Genomic DNA, 19,663 nt, shown 5'->3' on the forward strand with positions numbered 1-19,663 from the left:
TTGCATAGTGAGTAAGCCACACAGTAATTCGTCTCTTCCTGAAAGAGCCTCTGCCCTTGCTTCATCCGCTCTTCCTCCTAGACAGAAGGCCCCGCTTCCCTCCTTCCGTCAGCATTGCCACTACAACTCCACTTGCCAAACACACTCGTGCCTCAAAGCCCGCACCGCATGCCCTTCATGGCACCACCTCCCGACCGCTCGGACATACTGATTTGTTTGCGCTGGTGGGATGGTGTACTCGTTGTACATCACTTACCAGGAACTACCTAGTATCTTAGTCTTTTATGTACTTTATTTTTTGGCACTGGGGGTTGAACCAGGGGCATTCTACTCCAAGCTATACCCCCAGCCTGATTTTTTTTTTTTTTTTTTGGTGGTACTGGGGTGGAACCCAGAGGCTTTCTACCTCCGGGCTACACTCCCAGACCTATTTTATATTTTATTTGGAAACAGGGTCTCACTGAGTTGCTGAGAGCCTGACTAAGTAGCTGCGGCTGGCTTCGAACCTATGCGATCCTCCTGTCTCAGCCTCCGGAATGCTGGGATTACAAGCGTGAGCCACCACACCCGGCTTGCTTGCTTGCTTGCTTTGCGGGTCTGGGGACGGAACACAGAGGCATTTGACCTCCGAGCTACACCCCCTGCCTAGTTTTTTATTCTTTATTTTGAAACAGAGTCTCACTGAGTTGCAGAGGGCCTAAGTAGCTGAGGCTGTCCGTGAACCGCGATATTCCGGGTCTCAGCCTCCTAAATGCTGGGATTACAAGCATGTACCACAACGCCGGCTCCCAGCTCGATTTTTTATTTTTTATTTTGGCACAGGGTTGCGGAAGACCTCACTAAGTAGCTGAGGCTGGCTGCGAACCTGTGATCCTCCTGTCTCAGCCTCCCAAGTATTGGGGTTACAACTGTGCGGCACCACGCCCAGCAGTATCTTAGTCTTTCTCCCTGACAAAAACATTGTTTCTTGAGGGCTCCTGTTTCTGATCTCATTCAACTATTATTATGAGAAAAATTAATTAATGGGTATTTCTGGCTCTTAGACAATCCTCAATAAATATTTGTTGAAGGAGAATGTACTGTGTGGATGTAAGGAGTTACTCTTTTCCTTGTTTGATGAGGTAGGTTTCAGTTTGGAGAGCTTGGTACCAGGATCTATTGCTGAGTGTTTACTCTGCACCTGCTCCCTAGTACCTGCACAATGCTTTGCACTAGAAGCATTATGTACTCTCTATTTATTCTATTATATTAAAAATCTGTGTTTCTTTATCTCTTAAGCACCACTGTATATAACTATGTCCTTTTTTTTCTTTTTTTTCTTTTTGTGGATCTGGGGATGGAACCCAGGGGCATTCGATCTCTTAGTTACACCCCCTGCCCTATTTTTCATTATTTTTCTTTTTTTATTTTTTATTCTTCTTTTGTGGTACTGGAGTTCCTGGAAACCCTTTTACCTCTGGGCTACACTCCCAGACCTATTTTATACTTTTTTAAAATTTGGAAACAGGGTCTCTTAAGCCAGCACAACTGGCTTCGAACCTGCGCGATCCTCCTGTCTCCACCTCCCAAGAGCCGGGATTACAAGCCTGCGCCACCACGCCCGGCTTATTCTTTTTTTTTTTTTTTTGAAACCAGGTCTCACTCAGTTGCAGAGGGCCTCACTACGTAGCTGAGGCTGTCCATGAACCATGATCTTCCAGTCTCAGCCTCCCAAATGCTGGGATTACAAGCTGCGCCACCACGCCTGGCTTATCTATGGTCTTCTAATGTGCTTCATAGATAGTAAATGTTTATAAATTGGTTAATGAAACTTTTTTCCCCCAGTATTGGGGATGGAACGTAGGGACATTGTACCTCTGAGCTTTACCCCCAGCTCTAATCTATCAATCTCTCTCTCTCTCTCTCTCTCTCTCTCTCTCTCTCTCTCTGCAGTACTGGGATGGAACCCAGGGATATTCTACCTCTGAGCTATACCCCCAGCCCTATTTTTAATTCTTTATTTTTGAAGCAGGGTCTCACTAAGTTGCAGAGGGCATCACTAAGTAGCTGAGGCTGTCTGTGAACCATGATCCTACTGTTTCAGCCTCCCAAATGCTAGGATTACAAATGTGCACCACCACGCCCAGCTCCCAGCTCTATTCTTTATTTCTTATTTTGGGACAGGGTCTCACTAAGTAGCTGAGGCTTGCCACTAACCTGTCATCCTGACTCAGCCTCCCAAGTACTGGGATTACAGTGTATGCCACCATGCCTGGCTAATGAAACTTTTTCTTCTGATCCTGCTTTTTCCTTTCCAAACTATGATAAACTGGCATCTTATACTTACATGGAAGACCAATTAATTATATTAATTTTTTTGTGTGGCACTGGGGATTGAACCAGGGGAATTCTAACTTCAAGCTGCACCCCTAGCCCTATTTTTTTATTCTTTATTTTGAAACAGGGTCTCACTAAGTTGTAGAGGGCCTCACTAAGTAGCTGAGGCTGACTGCGAACCTGTGATCTTCCTGGCTCAGCCTCCTAAGTACTGGAATTAGGTATGTGCCACCACACCCGATCAGTTACATTTAAAATTGAAAAACAATTGAAAGCCTAATGTATGCTTGCAACATTGTAACACATCCTGCTTATTGATTCTCTTCACAGAATAATTGACCTTTTTGTTATATTATATTAGAGGTTGAACCCAGGAACTTTCTACCTCTGAGTTATACCTCCAGCCCTTTTATTTGTTATTTTGAAACAGGGTCTCACTAAATTGCTGAGAGTCTTCTAAATTGCTAAGGGTGGGCTCAAACATGTAATCCTCCTGTCTCAGCCTCCCAAGTACTGGGATTGCAGATGTGTTCCACTGCACCTGGCTTCAGTCAACCTCTTAAATGTCACAGCTTTTTTTTTTCGTGAAAACTTTAGAATAATTATGTTCACTTTATACTTTTTTGTGTGTGTGTGTGGGTGTGGGGATGGCACTCAGGGGCATTTGACCTCCGAGCTACACCCCCTCCCTGCCCTATATTTTATTCTTTTATTTTGAAACAGGTTCTCACTGATTTGCATAGGGCCTCACTAAGTAGCTGAGATCCTCCGGTCTCAGCCTCCCAAGTGCTGGGATTACAAGCGTGCGCCACCACGCCCGGCTTGGCTTTTATTTTTGTCTTGCTTTCACACTGGGCCACTTGCTATCCTATTTCAGGGATATAGAGAAAACGCTCTAGCAGTAGGTATGAATTTTTCCTAGAGAGGGTCTTAGAGACAGCTCAAGAATGGCTTCTTTCTTTTTTTTTTTTTTTTTTTTTGGTACTGGGGATTGAACCCAAGGGAGTTCTGCCCTCCTAGCTATACTCCCAGCCTATTTTATTTTTATTTTGAAACAGGGTCTCACTAGGTTGAAGAGAGTCTCACTATTCGTTGAGGCTGTCATCAAACCTGCAATCCTCCTGTCAATGCCTCACAAGTAATGGGATTACAAGGGAGTCCCACCATGCCCATGCCTGGCTGAGCAATGGCTTCTTTCTGGTGTTTATCTTTTTTTTTTTTTTTTGAGACAGGCTCTTGCAACATTACCCAGGCTAGTCTCAAGCTCACTCTTCTTGCCTCAGCCTTCAGACTAGCTGGTATTCAGGTGTGTACTGCCACATCTTGTTCACCCTTTTACTTTTTTTGGGGGGGAGGGATACTGGGGATTGAACCCAGGGGCATTCTACCCCAAAGCCACAACCTCAGCCTTGTTTTGTTTTGACAAGTTGCTGAGGCTGGATTTGAACCTGCAGTCCTCCTATCTCAGCCTCCCAAGTACTGGGATCACAGGTGTGTGCACACCACCACACCGGGCTTCTCCTTCCTACTTAAGTGCAGTCAAAGACCCAGAAAAGCTCCACCCAATTCCCAAGTTTCCTGTTGAACTTCAGCTTCTTTTTTTTTTTTTTTTTTTTTTTTTTTTTGGTGGTACTGGGGTTCCTCGAAGCCCTTCTACCTCCGGGCTACACTCCCAGACCTATGTTTACATTTTTATTTGGAAACAGGGTCTCCTAAGCCAGCGCGCGCGGCTGGCTTCGAACCTGTGCGATCCTCCTGTCTCTGCCTCCCAAGTGCGGGGATTACAAGCATGCGCCACCACGCCCGGCGAACTTCAGCTTCTGAAATAATTTTCTTTTATTCTTTAGTTTAGGGTTAGGCCCAAGATGCAAATGATACCAGCTGCTGGAATCTGGATTGATTTCACATGGCACCTTTGCATGGCGGTTGAGGTCTAAGGGAAGACCATCTCCCCAGTCCTCCTCACTAGCTAAAGCCCATGTTCTGGTGTTGCCGAGAACCTCACTAAGTATCTGAGGTCGACTTCCAACCTATGTGATCTTTGTGTCTCAGCCTCCCAAGTACTGGGATTACAAGCATGTGCCACCACACCCAGCTGGCAAGTGGCTTCTAACTTTTCTAAGCCATGTGAGATAGGTACTAGTTGATCTATCTAATTAAATCACCACAGTCATGTGCCGTAGGTGTTATTCTTATCTGTCTTCCATTTATAGAGGCTAGGCCTCAGGGGGATGAGATGATTGCCATGGTTATTGAATGGTAAACAGTAAGTAAAACTTTCAGGTTTGTCTAACACGTCTTTCCTTGTTCTTTCTGCCATCTCACAGTCAGCTCCTAACACCTGCTACATTACTCAGACAAACATACAACCCTCAGGATGCTGGTTGGAAGCTTGCAGAAAGAACAGCAGCCTCACCCTTTTCTGTTTTTGCCTTTTCTCCTCCTGTAGTCTCTCCCTCTTTTAGAAACCTTAATAAGGTAATATAGAAGCCGGGCTTGGTGGCACACACTTGTAATCCCAGTACTTGGGAGGCTGAGACAGGAGGATCACAGGCTCGCTGCCAGCCTTAGCTACTTAGTGAGGCCTTCTGCAAATTAGTGAGACCTTGTTTCAAAATAAAGAGAAAAAATAGGGATGGAACATAGTGACACACACTTGTAATCCCAGCATTTGGGAGGCTGAGACAGGAGGATCTGGGCTCGAGGACAGCCTCAGCTACTTAGTGAGGCCCTTTGCAACTCAGACCCTGTTTCAAAATAAAGAATAAAAAATAGGGCTGGGGGTGTCACTCGGAGGTAGAATGCCCCTGGGTTCCATCCCCAGTACCGCAAAAAAAAAAAAGTATTTAAAGTTCAAGAAAAAATGTAATGCTTAAGAACCGCTCACATCGCCCCCATAGAAGCCTAGGAATCTGCCTTCCATCCTTGTGCAGGTTTGTGCTGTTATTCTGTTAGCATGGCATGGGGTTGGGGATCTTTTTCTGGGACAGTTCTAAGCTTTTGTTCTTTATCAGTATAATCTTGTAAGGTTGTTATGGTTAGAGATTTTTAAGGAGAGTGAAAGAGGCTAATCATTGATGGTAGGGCCTAACAAAATGAACTGAGAGACATGAGTCTTAAATTTCTTTATTCTGTGACCTTGGATATGTGAGTCATTATCACTAGATAAGCTATATAATATCTAGGGATCCTTCCAGGTTTAATATCCTTCACTTTTAAAATTGAAGTAGTTGGCCCTGGTGGCACACACTTGTAATTCCAGTACAAGGCTGAGACAGGAGGATCATGGGTTCACAGCCAGCCTCAGATACTTAGGCCCTCAACAACTTAGTGAGACCCTGTTTCAAAAATAAAGGCTAAATATAGGGCTGGAGGTGTAGCTTTGAGGTAGAATGCCTTGGGTTCAACCCTGAGTAGCGCACGCACACACACACATACAAAGAATTGAATAATATGGGCATGGTGGTGTACACTTGTAATCCTAGCACTTGGGAGACTGAGACAGGAGTTGCAAGTCCATGGCCAGCCTCAGCAACTTAGGCCCTCCACAGTTTAGCCCGTTTCCAAACAAAAAATAGAATAGGGCTGGAGGTGTAGCTTAGAGATAGAATGCCCCTGGGTTGAACCCCCAGTACCACAAGAACAAAAAATTGAAGTAATAGAGCCCAGTATGGTGGAGGTGCAATGCCAATCATCTCAGATATTCAGGAGGCTGAAGCAGGAGGACTGAGAGGCCAGCTGGGTGTAGTGGCAAATGTGATCTTGGGTTCACAGCCAGCCTCAGCAATCTTGTGAGGCCTCTGCAACTTAGTGAGACCCTGTTTCAAGATAAAGAATAGCAAGCCAGGCATGGTGGCACACACTTGTAATCCCAGCATTCAGGAGGCTGAGACTGCAGGATCGTGGTTCACGGACAGTCTCAGCTACTTAGGCCCCCTGTAACTTAGTGAGACCCAGTTTCAATATAAAGAATAAAAAATAGGGCAGGGGGTATAGCTTGGAGGTCGAATGCCCCTGGGTTCCATCCCCAGACCTGCAAAAAGTAAAGGGAAGAAAGGAAGGAAAGAAGGGAGGGAGGGAAAAAAGATGGCTGTGAGTATAGCTTGGAAGTAGAATCTCCCTGACTTCAATCACCGGTAACACACACACACACACACACACACACACACACACACACACACACACACGTAAAAGACCTCTGTCCTTTCCCTCCATTCAGTTCATTTCCAGAGTAACACTTGAACGCAGTTTGTATTCTTTCCAGTGTTTTCCATGTGTATTAAGTACATACAAGTATGTATGACTATATACACACCATACACTGGAATTTACAATAGATACTATATCTTAGTTATTTTACTTGTTTTGGCTATTTTTTGTCAGTACTTGAAAATTTTACTTTGCTTTTAATATTGTCTTAACATTTATCAAGTCATCCTCTACAATTATCTGCTACGATTTTGTGTGTGTGCATGTGTGCAGGCGGTACTAGGGATTGAACTTGGGCTAGCTCCCAGCTTTTAATTTTTATTTTGAAACAGGGTATCATGAAGTTGCTGAGATTAGCCTTAAACCTGTGATCCTCCTGTCTCAGCCGCCCAAGGACTGGGATTATAGGTGTACACCACCACACCCAACTCTGTCATCAAGTTTCAAACACACACAATGAATTATAAACTGTTCTTTTCAGGAAAAGAAGAAAAAGAAACACCGAGACAGGAAGTCATCCGACTCAGACAGCTCAGACTCGGAGAGTGAGGTGGGCAAGAGGGCGAAGCACACGTCAAAGGACAGCAAGGCGGCCAAGAAGAAGAAGAAGAAGAAGAAGCACAGGAAGAAGCACAAGGAGTGAGAGCAGGCGTGTGGGGTGGAGAGAATGAGCCAGGCTGTGTGCCCCGGACCCTGGCTCCGGAGACCAGGAGGACTCCGTCTCCCACCCCACCGACTGCTCCCACGGGCCACGATGTCCTTGCAACCGCAGGCAGTTTGGGAATTAGAGATCGGAAGCAGCCGCCCAGATGAGTTGTTTTCCCCTGATCACTCCTGGTCCCTTCGCAAGTGACCCCTGCAACCCACCCATTCATTCCCAGCCTTCAGCAGGAGGCCCATCAGCCTGCCCAGCTGCCACTGCCAGAGCTGGATTCCTCCGCGGGAGTCCAGGCTGAGCCACAGGCACTGCCGTGGAGGAGAGCCTGTAGTTGAACAGTGATTGGCGCCTTGCTGGCCGTCTGCCCTGCCCATTTTTGGGTGGGTGGGTCTGCTGCTTCCAGTGAAAGAGGGAGAAATGGCAGGACGTGGTGCTCTCTCCATTCCCCACCATGGCTCTACTGTGTGAGAAGTGACTGCCTGTGGCACAGCCAGGAAACAGTCACTTGCAGTGTGACTTGTCTTGTGTATGACATTTCAACAGGCCACTGAACCAGACATCTGACGCCAAGACCATCCCTCTACTTTATTACTGTGTGAGTCCACGATTCCACTTCAGGTCTCTACTTAAATTTCTGGCACTAAATGGAAGTGTGTTTAGTTGTAAACTTACTAAAAGTTCTTTTCTTTTTTTTTTTTTTTTTGGTGGTACTGGGGTTCCTGGAAGCCCTTCTACCTCTGGGCTACGCTCCCAGACCTATTTTATATTTTTGAAACAGGGTCTCTTAAGCCAGCGCGGCTGGTTTAGAACCAGCACGATCCTCCTGTCTCCGCCTCCCAAGCGCGGGGATTACAAGCGTGCGCCACCACGCCCGGTTTACTACTAAAAGTTCTTATTCCTCTAAGCCTACCTAATTCCTGGGTAGCTTACAGACTAAAAGGCACTGAGCCTGCATTGTTGGCAGAAAAAACATTTAATATGTTATCTTAGACCTTGGAGACCAGCCCAGCTGAGTACAGAGCTGGGGGCACTAGCAGGTCACAGCTTTCTTGGGAGATCACTTATAAGCCCTCCCTTCTGTACTCATCAGAGATGACCTCTTTCCCCAGAGTAAACTAGAGAACCAGTAAGAATGTATGACCTTGAGTACTAGTCTGGTGCACAGGTAGGGGCCTAACAGGCATCCTGGCCGTTGGTCATCTTCTCCCAGCACAGGTCTGGGTCCTGTGCTCTGCGGAGACCACAGCATTCCACTGACAGCCAGACCCAAAGGTCTTCAGTACAGGTGGGCCCGAGGTGAGTTCAGCAGCCGCACCTAGGGATCCCCACCCTTGCTCCACCGTGTCCTCTCCCTGGAGGTGGCGTCAGGGGGAGGTGGAGATGCAGCTGTCTTGCTCCCGAGTGCGTATGGCTGCCTAGCTAGTAGTGCCGAGGTCGTCGTTGCAGCGGCTTATCCAGGGCTCCTTTCTGAATGCCCCGTAGGTGGCCATTTCTGCCGGCTGACATGAGGAAAAGAAACTGAAAAGCAAAAAGGCGACCAGGCGGCCTTCGCTCCGCTTTATTGGCCTCAGAGCACCCTTTGGATACAGTTTTTAAAAATAACAGACAAACCACATACACAATGGGAACTGGAACTGGATCCAGGCTGGTGCCACTTGGCCCCAGAAGAACTTCCCAACTGAAGTGGATTTATACAAAATGCCAGAGGAAAAAAGGTGAGGCAATGTGGTGCTGATCCAGGGAAGCCAGCTGGCAGAGGAGCAGGTGTGATGCGCTGGCGGTCACGCCTCCTTCTCATAAGTGCGAGTGCAGACCACGCTGCCGTGGGTGAGCGTCTGGAAGGAAAGAGAGTCAGACAGGGCAAGCAGGGAGGCCAGGAGCGCCTCCACCCCTTCCTCCCAACAGTTGTCATTTAAGTACCTACTGCTCGCCAGGCATTGTACATACATTTTATCTTTAGGCTGGGCACTATATTCCTATTTTAGAGATTAGGAAAAATGGAGCCATAAAAAGAATTAATTGGGTCAGGATCCTAGAGTTTCTCCTTCCTACACACCTTCCAGCTTCTTTTATCCTTACTCTCCGAGATGGTGCCTGGCACATAGTAGACAGAGATGTATAGAAGTGTCCAGGGACTCTTGAGGAATAGCTGTGCTGAGCTACCTACTCTCCATTCTTTTCCTCACTTGGGGCAGTGCCAGGGCCAGGTTCCTGAAACCCAACTAGTCTGTGCCCCTGGACGTTCAGCCCACATACTCCAAGTGCAGTCCCTGGGCTTATCCCTGAGGAGACCTGCCAGTCAGGTTGTGTGACTTCCCACCCAGGCAAGAGGCAGGAGGCCAGACAGAAAGCACTGAGGAGGTGGGACTGGAATGGGGAGAAGAGACTGCTGCTCTCAGCGCTCCTCATTACCAGTCTAGAGAGAAGCAAGAAGTACTGATGGAAGTGGAGGTGCTCCTGGGGAGCCGGGTCAGGTTGGCCCTGCTTTCTACTTCTTGGTGGAGGCAAGATAGAAAGAACCAAGGCTAAGGAGCACCTGCTGTTTCCTCCTCAGTGATGCGTTCTGCTGTGCAGTCACGGTTCTCAGCTGCACTGAAAGGTGGGTGTCATTAATGCCCACTTTACAGCTGCAGCTGGAGAAGGTGACTTGGCCAAAGTCACACAGCCTATAAACGGATTTGTTTGTTTGTTTGTTTTTTGGTAGTACTGAGGATGGAACCCAGGGGCCTTGTACCTCCAGGCTACACTCCCAGACCTATTTTATATTTTATTTAGAAACAGGGTCTCTTAAGCCAGATGAGGCTGGCTTCAAACCTGTGCGATCTTCCTGTCTCAGCCTCCCAAGCTCTGGGATTGCAAGCGTGTGCCACCACGCCCAGCTTGACCCTGGCATTTTAAACCAGGCTTGGCTGAAGGTACAGGAGTAGTAACCAATTCGATGAGGCTCCAAACTTGCCCAACTTACCAAAATGAGCTTCCCATCACTGAGCTCCCGCACAAGGGTCGTCTCCTGCCCATCCCATTTCTGCAGGTGGACAAGTTTTCCTCCATCCAGTGTCACAATGGACTGTGGAGAGAGAGTAGAGGCCTAAATAGTGATAGGAGCCAGGATGGGGTTAGGACACTGGGGCCACAGAGGACACAGCCTCCGACCCAAACTAGTGACGGTGCTACAGTGGCAGCTCTGGCAGCTCACCTCCAGCCTGTCCCCACAGGATGTCCTGTTTACCTCCAGACTCTGCTCCATGGCTGCCTGGCAGCTGGCGGGGCATCCAGGTATTGAGTAGGGAGAAACAGGCAGCATGGTGGGGCCAGATAGCCCAGCTTTGAGGTACCACGAACTTCAGATATGGGCACTTAGGCTGGGGGTGTAGCTCAGTTAGCAAGGGAGGCCCTGGGTTCAGTTCCTCAACAGTTCCTCAACTGCCCACAGCCCCAGTTCCCCTTTGACGTAGGGGTATGTACCTGTCCGTGTGCCTGAGAAAGACTGGCTGTGGAGGAGTACTGAGGATGTCTGTCTAGTGTGTGGCCACCACCCTGTCTAAAAACCCTCAGCGATGGCAAGTCGGGAAAACTGGACCTCCCCTTCTCTTCTCAGCACGTGACGCCCTCAGTGACAAGAGGGCAGCAACTGCCAGGTCCCCGGACGGGGTGTCCTTGGAGTGTTCCTCAGCCCTGGCTGGAATGGCCACTTTGTCCTGTGGGTGCTGCCAGCCTGCATCAGCTGGTTCTCATTTGGCAGCTGTCCCAGGTCTCTTCTCTAGGAATTTGGGAGCTATAGACCAGACTAAGGAACCTTGGCTGAGCAAGTTTCGGTGGGAGACTGGCAAGGTTGTGTTTACATGTTCGGGTCGCCTAAATCGTAAGCTGTTGATATCTCACCTTACTCCTTGTTCTCATTCCCCTAGTTTTTGCCCACTCAGAGATTATATTTGGCCTTGACATCCTAGAGAACTACTTTTGTGTTTGACTGAGATTCTTGCCCTTTAAGAAGGTGGCAAATTTTTCAGGTGTGGTGGCGCATGCCTGTAATCTTAAGTATTTGGGAGGCTGAAACAGGAGGATGGCAGGTTCAAGGACAACCTCAGAAAGTAGTACGACTCTTATTAACCTTGCAAGATCCTATTCAAAATAAAAATAGGGCTGGGTATAGCTTGAATGTAAAATGCCCCCAAATTCAACCCCTAGTACCATAAGAAAATAAAAAGAAAAAAAAGTCAATCCTTAGTATCACAAAAAATAAAAAAGGTGGCAAATTCAAGAATGGTTGAATAGCCACCTTCATCAAGGTAAGCTACCATCTTCGGGTGCCATCCCCTGCCCTGATAAGCCTGCTGCGCGGTCCTGGGCTGGGCTTCAGCTCCTCTTTGTAGGGAGGCCAGCCTCTATGCTGTTTTTCCTGGGGGCAGCTGCAGGGAAGAGAAAATAGCTAGAGAGCTGAATTTTAGGATCATGGTAGGGTCCTGCTGTAAACACCCTGTAGAAGTCAGAGCCCCATATTTCTGTCCCCATGCCTGGCCGAGTGCTAGGAGTCCTGAGGCAAGCATCCAAGACAACCACCATGGGTGACAGCGCCCTGACCGGGGCAGGCGGGGAGCTCTCTATCCCCGCCCCAGGAGAGGGGTTAAGACACCTGCAATAACATGAATGCCCATTTCAACACAGCCCTTCCTGCCTGTCAGTTGTCAGCCCTGGTGGGGATTTGTCAGTGTCACTGGCCAGGCCTGGGAGTGGCAGGCTGCAGAGAGGAAGTGTCTGAGTGGGTCTCAGCCTTTAGTTCCCGGCTGCCTCCCTTGCTGCTAAAGGACTGGGTGACCTCTGGAGGGCTCTCACTTCTGGGCACCATTCCTGACTCCCTTCACGTCACAACCATGGCCTCTTACTCCTCTATCTATGGAAGAGGAAGGAAACCCAGAGCCATTCACTGCACACCCTGTGAGCTGGAGCTGGAGCAGACGCCCGGGTCAGAACACCCTGGCTCTGCGCGCCCACTTCCAGAGGCAGCTCGTAGGGAAGAAGACAGAGACAACTACTGTGCGCATGCCCAGGGACGTTCCAACACTGAACAGGCTTTGTGAACATTGTTCTGCTTAAGTCCCCCATAACAGCCTGCCTCCCCAGGGTGCAGTGACAAGGAACCAAGACCCAGGCCCTACCCCTGTAGGATCTCAGCACCCTTCGCTCCCCTAACCCTTCTCCTGACTCACCTTGACCTTCCTGTCATCTGCTGTTGTCTCGTCGAACTCCATCCCCAGCTGGAAGCTGATCTCCGTGTTCTTGAAGGTGCTCTGAGTCTTTAAGGTGATGGTGTCCCCATTTTTCTCGATGATTGTGGTAGGCTTGGTCATGCTGGCCACCTGCCTGGTAGCAAAGCCCACACCTGAGAGCCAGGGAGAAGGCGATGTATTATGAGCTGGAGCAGATAGGCATGAACGGGCTCAGGGAATAATGCCTAGGCCAGGGTGTGGGGAAGTGGGAAGGAAGATGAAAGCTTTCAGAGCCGTTTCTTTTATTTATTTTTGACGCCAGGGATTGGATTTGGGATGTTCTACCTCCAACCTCCACTCCCAGCTCTATATTTTACTTTTTTTTTTGTTTTTGGAAACAGGGTCTTGCTAAATTGTCAAAGCTGGCCTCAAACCTGCAACCCTCCTGTTCCAGCCTTCCAGGTACTGGGATTATGAGCCTGCACACCAGGCCCGGCTATCTATTTATTTATTTAATCTTCCTTTTAGTTCTGAGTGACAAACAGATTTGATCCTTTTTTTTCTTTCTTTCTTTCTTTTTTTTTTTGTGGTACTGGGGCTGGAACTCAGGGGCTTTCTACCTCCCGACTATACTCCCAGACTTATTTTATACTTTATTTGGAAACAGGGTCTCACTAAGTTGCTGAGAGCCTCACTAAGTAGCTGAGGCTGGCTTCGAACCTGCGCGATCCTCCTGTTTTAGCCTCCCAAGTGCTGGGATTACAAGCATACGCCACCACGCCTGGCTCAGATTTGATCCTTTTTGACAGATGAGAAATGTAAGGGGCAGGCGTGCCCTAGCAAGTTGATAACAGAGCTGAGAATAGAACAAGGTAATCAAGTGTTCTTTTAATTTATTTATTTTTTGGTATTGGAGATAGAACCCAGGGCCATTCTACCTCAGGCTACACGCCTTTCTGTTTTTATTTTGAAACATGGTCTCACTAAATTGCTGAGGTGGTCCTAGAGCCTGTGATCCTCCAGTCTCAGCCTCTTCCTCCCAGGTACTGGGGTTACAGGCATCCACCACCATGCTAAGCTTAATCAAGTACTTCCCGTGTGCTAAGTATTACACTTCAGTCCTTCTGGTCCCCTTGATACTATTATCTCCACTTTGTAGGCATAAACAATAAGATGGGAGTTTAAACTTGGTCATAAATCTGAGATCAAAGGTATGAAGCCGACTCCAGAGCTCACCTGGCTGCTCGGCCGTGCCACCTCCCACGGAGGAGCACCAGGCTCACCACGGAGCTCCAGCCCACGGGAACAGGAATGTGCCACCTCTGGACATCTGAAGCCTGAGCATTAGTGCTCTTGTTCCCCATCTGGCATCACAGCCAGTTCAGAGGTTTTTTTATTCAGGAGGTAGGAACAAAGGGAGAACCTGTCCCATTGTACAGACTCAGGAGAGGCCTGAAGTGGTAGCCACGATGAATTAGGACTCAAATCCAGGCCTCTCAACTCCTAGTCTAATGCCAGTTGGACTCCTAGCCCACATGTGGCTTCCCTGGGTGTGAGCAGAGTCCCGAGTGTCCTATAAGCAAGTGAAGGGCACAGAACTAGATCGAACCTTCATTCCATCAGGTTCTATCTTCCTGGGATCTCCCCTTTTTCTACCAACCTCCCATCATGGCTGCACTGTGGTTCTGCCCCCAGCAGCCTTGGCTAAGCTGTCCTATGGGACGAGGTGAGGCAGGAGGTAGCCCAGTGGGGTGAGACGTGTCGGGTCCCCAGATGTGCCTGGCTGCTCAGTGCTTGTCAGAAGCAAGCACACTGCATGTTCTACGCGGGTTATCCAGCACTGTGCTAGGCTGTCCAGCACATACTCAGTCCAGGCTCCAAGGCCACCGGTTGTGTCTGTGGTCACTGGTACGAGGCTGGGCCTCTGCCCACTGAGAGCCTTTGGTCTGTAGCAGGAGGGGCAGGGACTGGCTCCTCAGCTGTGCAGATGCCAGTCCACCCTGCCTGGCCAAGAAGGGATGTGGCTTTGCCCCCTGCTATCAATGAGTCTGGCCGGTCATACTCCCCAGAGCAGAGCAGGGCCTGTCACTACACTAGGATCTGTGTTTGCTCGGGACTTGTCCAGGTATGGAGTGTTTAGGGAAGGAAACCACTGAAATGGTGAGAATCCAAGAAAACTGCTGACAGGATTTAGGAGCATCAGCCAGGTGTGGTGGTGCACACCGGTAATCCCAGTATCTGGGAGGCTGAGACAGGAGGATCACAGGTTTGAGGCCAGCCTAAGCAATGTAGCAAGACTCAATGTAGCCACTTAGTGAAACTCTGTCTCAAAATAAAAAGGGCTGGGAATGTAGCTCAGAGATACAATGCCCCTGGGTTCAATCCCCAGAACCAAACACACACACACACACACACACACACACACACACACACACACAGTGGTTTAGGAGATTCAGTAGGATATGTATTCTGTTAAGAAGAGAAGCCACAGCCAGGTGAGAGGGCACACGCTTGTAATCTCAGTACTTGGGAGGATGAGACAGGAGGATTGCAGGTTCTTGGCCAGCCTCAGCAACTTAGTAAGACCTTGTTTCAAAATAAAGAAAAAATAATAATAAAATAGGGCTGGGGGTATAGCTTGGAGGTAAAAGGCCCCTGGGTTCAATCCCAATACCAAAAAAAAAAAAAAAAAAGAAGAAGCCCAAGCCACCAGGTGTGGTGACACACCTTGCAATCCTAGGGTTCACAAAACCTAGGAGGATAAGGTAGGAGAAGGCACCCTCAGCAACTTAGTGAAACTCTCAGCAACGTAGTGAGGCCCCCTTCCTTCCTTCCTTCCTTCCTTCTTCCCTTCTTCCTTCCTTCCTTCCTTCTTCTTCACTGGGGATTGAACCCAGGAGCATTCTACCTCTGAGCTACACTCCCACCCCATTTTATTTTTATTCTGAAGCAGGTTCGTTCTTACAAGGTTGATGAGTCTCACTACCTGCTGAGGCTGTCCTCAAACTTGAAATCCTCCTGTGTCAGCCTCCCAAATAGTGGCTTGGCCCTGTTTCAATTTTAAAAAAAATTTTTTTTTTTTAAACAGGATAGAGGTACAGCTCAGAGGTAGAATGCTTTTGGATTCAATCCCCAGTACCACAAAAAGAAGGGGGGAAAAAGTGAAGCTATTTACTGAGAGCCCGAGGCCAGTCTTTTTTTTTTTTTTCCAGTGAGCTTCAGGCTTTCTATCAGATGAGAAAAGCAGGCTGAATGGGATCTCAGCACCCTAACTAAGAAGCTGCCTTGGGCTAGGGGTGTATCCCAGTGGTAGAGCTTAGCTTAGCATGCTGGAGGCCCTGGGTCAATCCCCAGCACAAAGAAAAACAAAAACAAAACAACAACAAAAAAATGCCCAATGCAAAGGTCCTTGGGGAAAAGTGCCTCAAGCTGGGACAGAATAAGGACAAGTACTGTAAGGTTGCTGCAGCTTAGTTCAGAGACTTACTTATTTGGCACAAATGTCTGCTTTGGAGGAGATGCTAAATCCAGGCAATCCAGTTTCCCCAACAGTTGCTGGGAGTCCCGGCCTTTCTTTCCCTCTCTTCATTCCTTTCTTTCATTGTGTGTGTGTGTGTGTGTGTGTGTGTGTGTGTGTGTGTGTGTGTGTGTGTGTGCGTGCACGTGCACACCACATATATAAAACACAATGTACATACACACACACTGGGGGTTGAACCCAGGGAGATCTACCTCCAAGCTACACACACCCTCGGCCCTTACTTTTTGTTTTGAAACAGGGTCTCGCTAAATTGCTGAAAGTCTTACTAAGTTGCCAAAGCTGACCTCGAACCTCTGATCCTCTGGTCTCAGACTTCCAAGGAGCAGAGGTGAGAGGGACCCCACACACCCCTTTGCATATCTGCTACAGCCAGCCCTCCTTCCGCAGGAGGAAGGCCTGGAACCGAGCTCAACCGTGATCCCATTTGTCCCAGTTTGATGGAGTACCACCGCTCCCACTTAGAGGGAAGAGCTCTGGGTTATGGATCTAGAAATCGAGGTTTTCTTACCGCCTCTGCTTTGGAATTTATAGGACAAGTTTCTACTCTCTCTGGACCAGTTTCCTTGTCTGTCGGGCTAGACACGCTATGGGAGGATCTCCAAGGTCCTTACCTGTTAAGAGTCTTTGAAACTTTATTCTTCATTCTATCACCACACAGCTCTCCACAGCTTCCCACCACAATGAGCCCCTTCCTTAACAGGCCTCCACCTTGCTCCCCAGAAGTCCAAAGGCTCCCTCCACCCTTCCCCCTCACTGACCTGGCGGCTGAGGCTGCGGTTTAGGGAAGCCCCAGGCGGTGAGGGGCCTCAGGCCCCACCCTACCTACCGCTAGGCTGCGGATAGTCCTGATTGCATACCACTGCAGGCCAAGGTCAAGCCGGTGAGGAGCGCCCCTCCCCCCGACACGGCTCCCCCACCGAACACAGGCCGAGGGAAGGGCTGCGGACTGCCCGGCGTCCCTAACGCACACCGACCCCAAATCCTCGCCACTGACTTTTCTCCCTCAATCTCCCTCCTCCTAGATCGCTCCTACTTTAAACCACAGTGCCCTCCCTGTCTATCTCATTCCCTTTCCCGATGGTTTCCTCCAATTCCTAGACCACCCACACCCTTTTTTCTCGCCAAACTATGCTCCCGCCTTCTTCGGTCAGTGCTCTTGCTTTTACCTAAACCCTCCTTCCTCTTTCTCCAAAGCACCTGCCAACGCGACCTCCAGGGACTCAGCTGCCTCCTTCCTGCGCCTCCCGCGCTGGGCATCCCCGGCCAGGTTGAGACTGTGGTGCCCGCCAGGCGCCCTCGGCAGGCGGCGGCCTCCGCATCCCGCCCGCCGTCCTCCAGCCCCGTCCATCCCGGAGGCTCGGATGCTGCGGGCGCGCGGGGCACGAGCAAGGCGGGAGCGCAGCGGCCGCCCCCTCCCAGGCCCGCATCCTGAGCCCTGGGGCTCGCTCACCGATCGACTTCATGTAGTCATCAAAATTCTTGCTGTCCACTAGCTTCCAGGTGCCCACGAATGCGTCCACCATGGTGAGGCTGGGCGAGGCTGCGGAAGAACCGGCGAGGCGGACGGCGTGCGGAGACTCGGGACCGGCGGCTCGGCTCGGGCTGCCACTTTAAATAGCCCCTGCGTCACATGATGCTGCGAGGCCCACGCCCCCCGCTCCCGAAATAGGAAGCCCCGGCGAGCGCCGCGCCGGGGGGCTGGAGCCCCTCCCCCACCTGCCGGGGGAGGGAGGGGACGGCGCGCCCGCTGGCCGCGTCCCCGCGGACCGGCCTCCAGCCCGCGCCCCGCTGGCCGGACCTGCAGCCCTCTCGGCCTCCAGGTCGCTCGGGAACCCGAGGAGGAAGGGCTGGGGCGCAGCCCGCGGGCTAGGGCGCACGCCACCGACACCCCTGGGCCGCCGTCCCCGCCGGGAAGCCCGGGCTGACCTTGCTGGCGCGGGCTGTCTGTCCTCACTTAGAGGTGGCCAGCCGGAGGCTCCGAGGGCAGCGGGCAAGGTCAGGATGGGCCGGAGGTGAGCGGGGCCCAGAGCGCGCCTGCACGCGCGCGCGCGCGCGCACACACACACACACACACACACACACACACACACACACGCCGCCGCCGCCGAGCCGCCTCTGTGCCCTCGCCTGCTCCGGGCAATAGCGTGACCCTTACCCGGCGCCAGCCCCGCACGTGCTTACCCCTCCCTGCGGGATGTCTCCTCCAGTCCCCACCTTTCCCTGATGCGCTCCAGGCTCTTCTGAGCTCTGAGCTCGGGCTCTTCCCCTTCTCCCGCCTGAAATTCTGTCAATCCGAAGCTCTTCGGGGCCCTAGGCCGCCTCCCCGGCCCGCGGGAGAGCTGCAGCCCCCACCTCCAGGCCTTCCTCTCGGCTCCCCTCGGCCCACCGTGCAGGCTGTGACTTTGCAGTTTACAACACTTTGGGTAATAAAAAGAGCCTCCCTGTGTCGGTGTCTGTTGAGTGCTCAGGGCTTTAAATACATAATCACATTGTGCTTTCAAACAAAATCCAAGCCGTTTGGGAGGCTGAGAAAGGGGGATCGCGGTTCGCAGACAGCCTCAGCTACTTAGTGAGGCCCTCTGCAACTCAGTGAGACCCTGTTTTAAAATGAAGAATAAAAATGGGGCAGGGGGTGTAGCTCGGAGGTCAAATGCCTCCGGGTTCCATCCCCAGACCCGGAAAAAAAAAATCCAGCTGTGGCCCACTCCTGTAATCTCAGTATTTGGGAGGCTGAGAAAGGAGGATCGCAGATTCCATGCGGGCAGCAGCAATTTAGCCAGGCCTCCAGCAACCTTGGGAGAGACCTTATTTCAAAATAAAAAGTAACTTTTAACAAAAGGGCTGGGGGTGTACCTTGGAGATAACATGCCCCTGGGTTCCATCCCCAGCACACACACACAAGCCATAAAGTAGGTGTTATAATTTCTCCTCCCCTTTTTGTGGTACAGAGGATTGAAACCAGAGGCATTCTTTCTCCAAGCTACATCCCCTGTCCTTTCTTTTATTTATTTCTTCTTTTTTTTTTTTTAATGTTGAAATAAACCGGGCAGGAGTGGTGGCGCACGCTCGTAATCCCCGTGCTTGGGAGGCTGAGACAGGAGGATCGCACAGGTTCAAAGCCAGCCTCAGCTGGCTTAAGAGACCCAGTTTCCAAATGAAATATAAAATAGGTCTGGGAGTGTAGCCCGGAGGTAGAAGGCCCCTGGTTTCCATCCATCCCCAGTACCACAAAAAAAAAAAAAAAAAAAAAAATTGAAACAAGATCTTGCAAGATGAGCTTGGTAGCACACATCTGTAATCCCAGTACTTGGGAGGCTGAGACAGGAGGATCACAGGTTCAAAGCCAGAGCAGTGCCCTAGGCCGGAGGGACGGGCAAACCGGAGCGCAGTTGAAGAAGGTTGTCTAGGCTCCCCGTGAGTGCCAGCACAGGGCAGCCACACACCTGTAATGCTCCGGCCATCCTTCCCAGGCCTCCGCTTCTCCACGTGGAAGTTCCTTCCCCCGACTGTTCTGGGAAAGGAGCCAGGAAGAAAGAGTCCTCTTCCCCCTAGTTGCCAGAAGCCTGCGAGACCCATTTTTGCCAAAGTTTACAGTGACAGGCCTGAGGGCTGGGCAGGGAGCCCTGGTGACATCATTACCAGAACAGGTGCCTGGCAGCGGGGTTTGGGCAGTTTGTGGCTCAAGGGCACAGCCTTCAGGCACAGGGCTCCTCTCTCAAGGACTGAGCGGCC

At 50.3% G+C, this 19,663-nt stretch overlaps 2 protein-coding genes across 4 annotated transcripts in view; one reads left to right on the top strand and one right to left on the bottom strand.

Annotated features, from left to right (window-relative positions):
- Positions 1-7,168, top strand: part of ZCCHC17 (zinc finger CCHC-type containing 17) — a gene marked incomplete at both ends in the record, with an annotated part of 51,941 nt that extends 44,773 nt beyond the window's left edge. For both annotated transcript variants that reach the window (XM_080693104.1, XM_080693105.1), the window contains one exon: positions 7,007-7,168. In XM_080693104.1, the coding sequence (XP_080549230.1) occupies positions 7,007-7,168 (162 nt within the window). The remainder of the gene's footprint in view (positions 1-7,006) is intronic.
- Positions 7,169-8,964: 1,796 nt separating this feature from the next.
- FABP3 (fatty acid binding protein 3) lies at positions 8,965-17,454 on the bottom strand (the record flags this gene model as incomplete). Of its 2 annotated transcripts, none has more annotated exons than XM_080691803.1 (4): positions 8,965-9,018; positions 10,149-10,250; positions 12,391-12,563; positions 17,382-17,454. In XM_080691803.1, the coding sequence occupies 4 exons, from the start codon at positions 17,452-17,454 to the stop codon at positions 8,965-8,967; spliced, it is 402 nt and encodes a 133-aa protein (XP_080547929.1). The 2 variants fall into 2 exon arrangements, with proteins under 2 accessions (XP_080547929.1, XP_080547928.1); XM_080691802.1 differs by having other exon boundaries at positions 12,391-12,596.
- Positions 17,455-19,663: the final 2,209 nt, after the last annotated feature.

Source organism: Muscardinus avellanarius (assembly GCF_963383645.1).
Source record: "Muscardinus avellanarius genome assembly, chromosome: 3".
Classification (NCBI taxonomy): Eukaryota; Metazoa; Chordata; class Mammalia; order Rodentia; family Gliridae; genus Muscardinus; species Muscardinus avellanarius.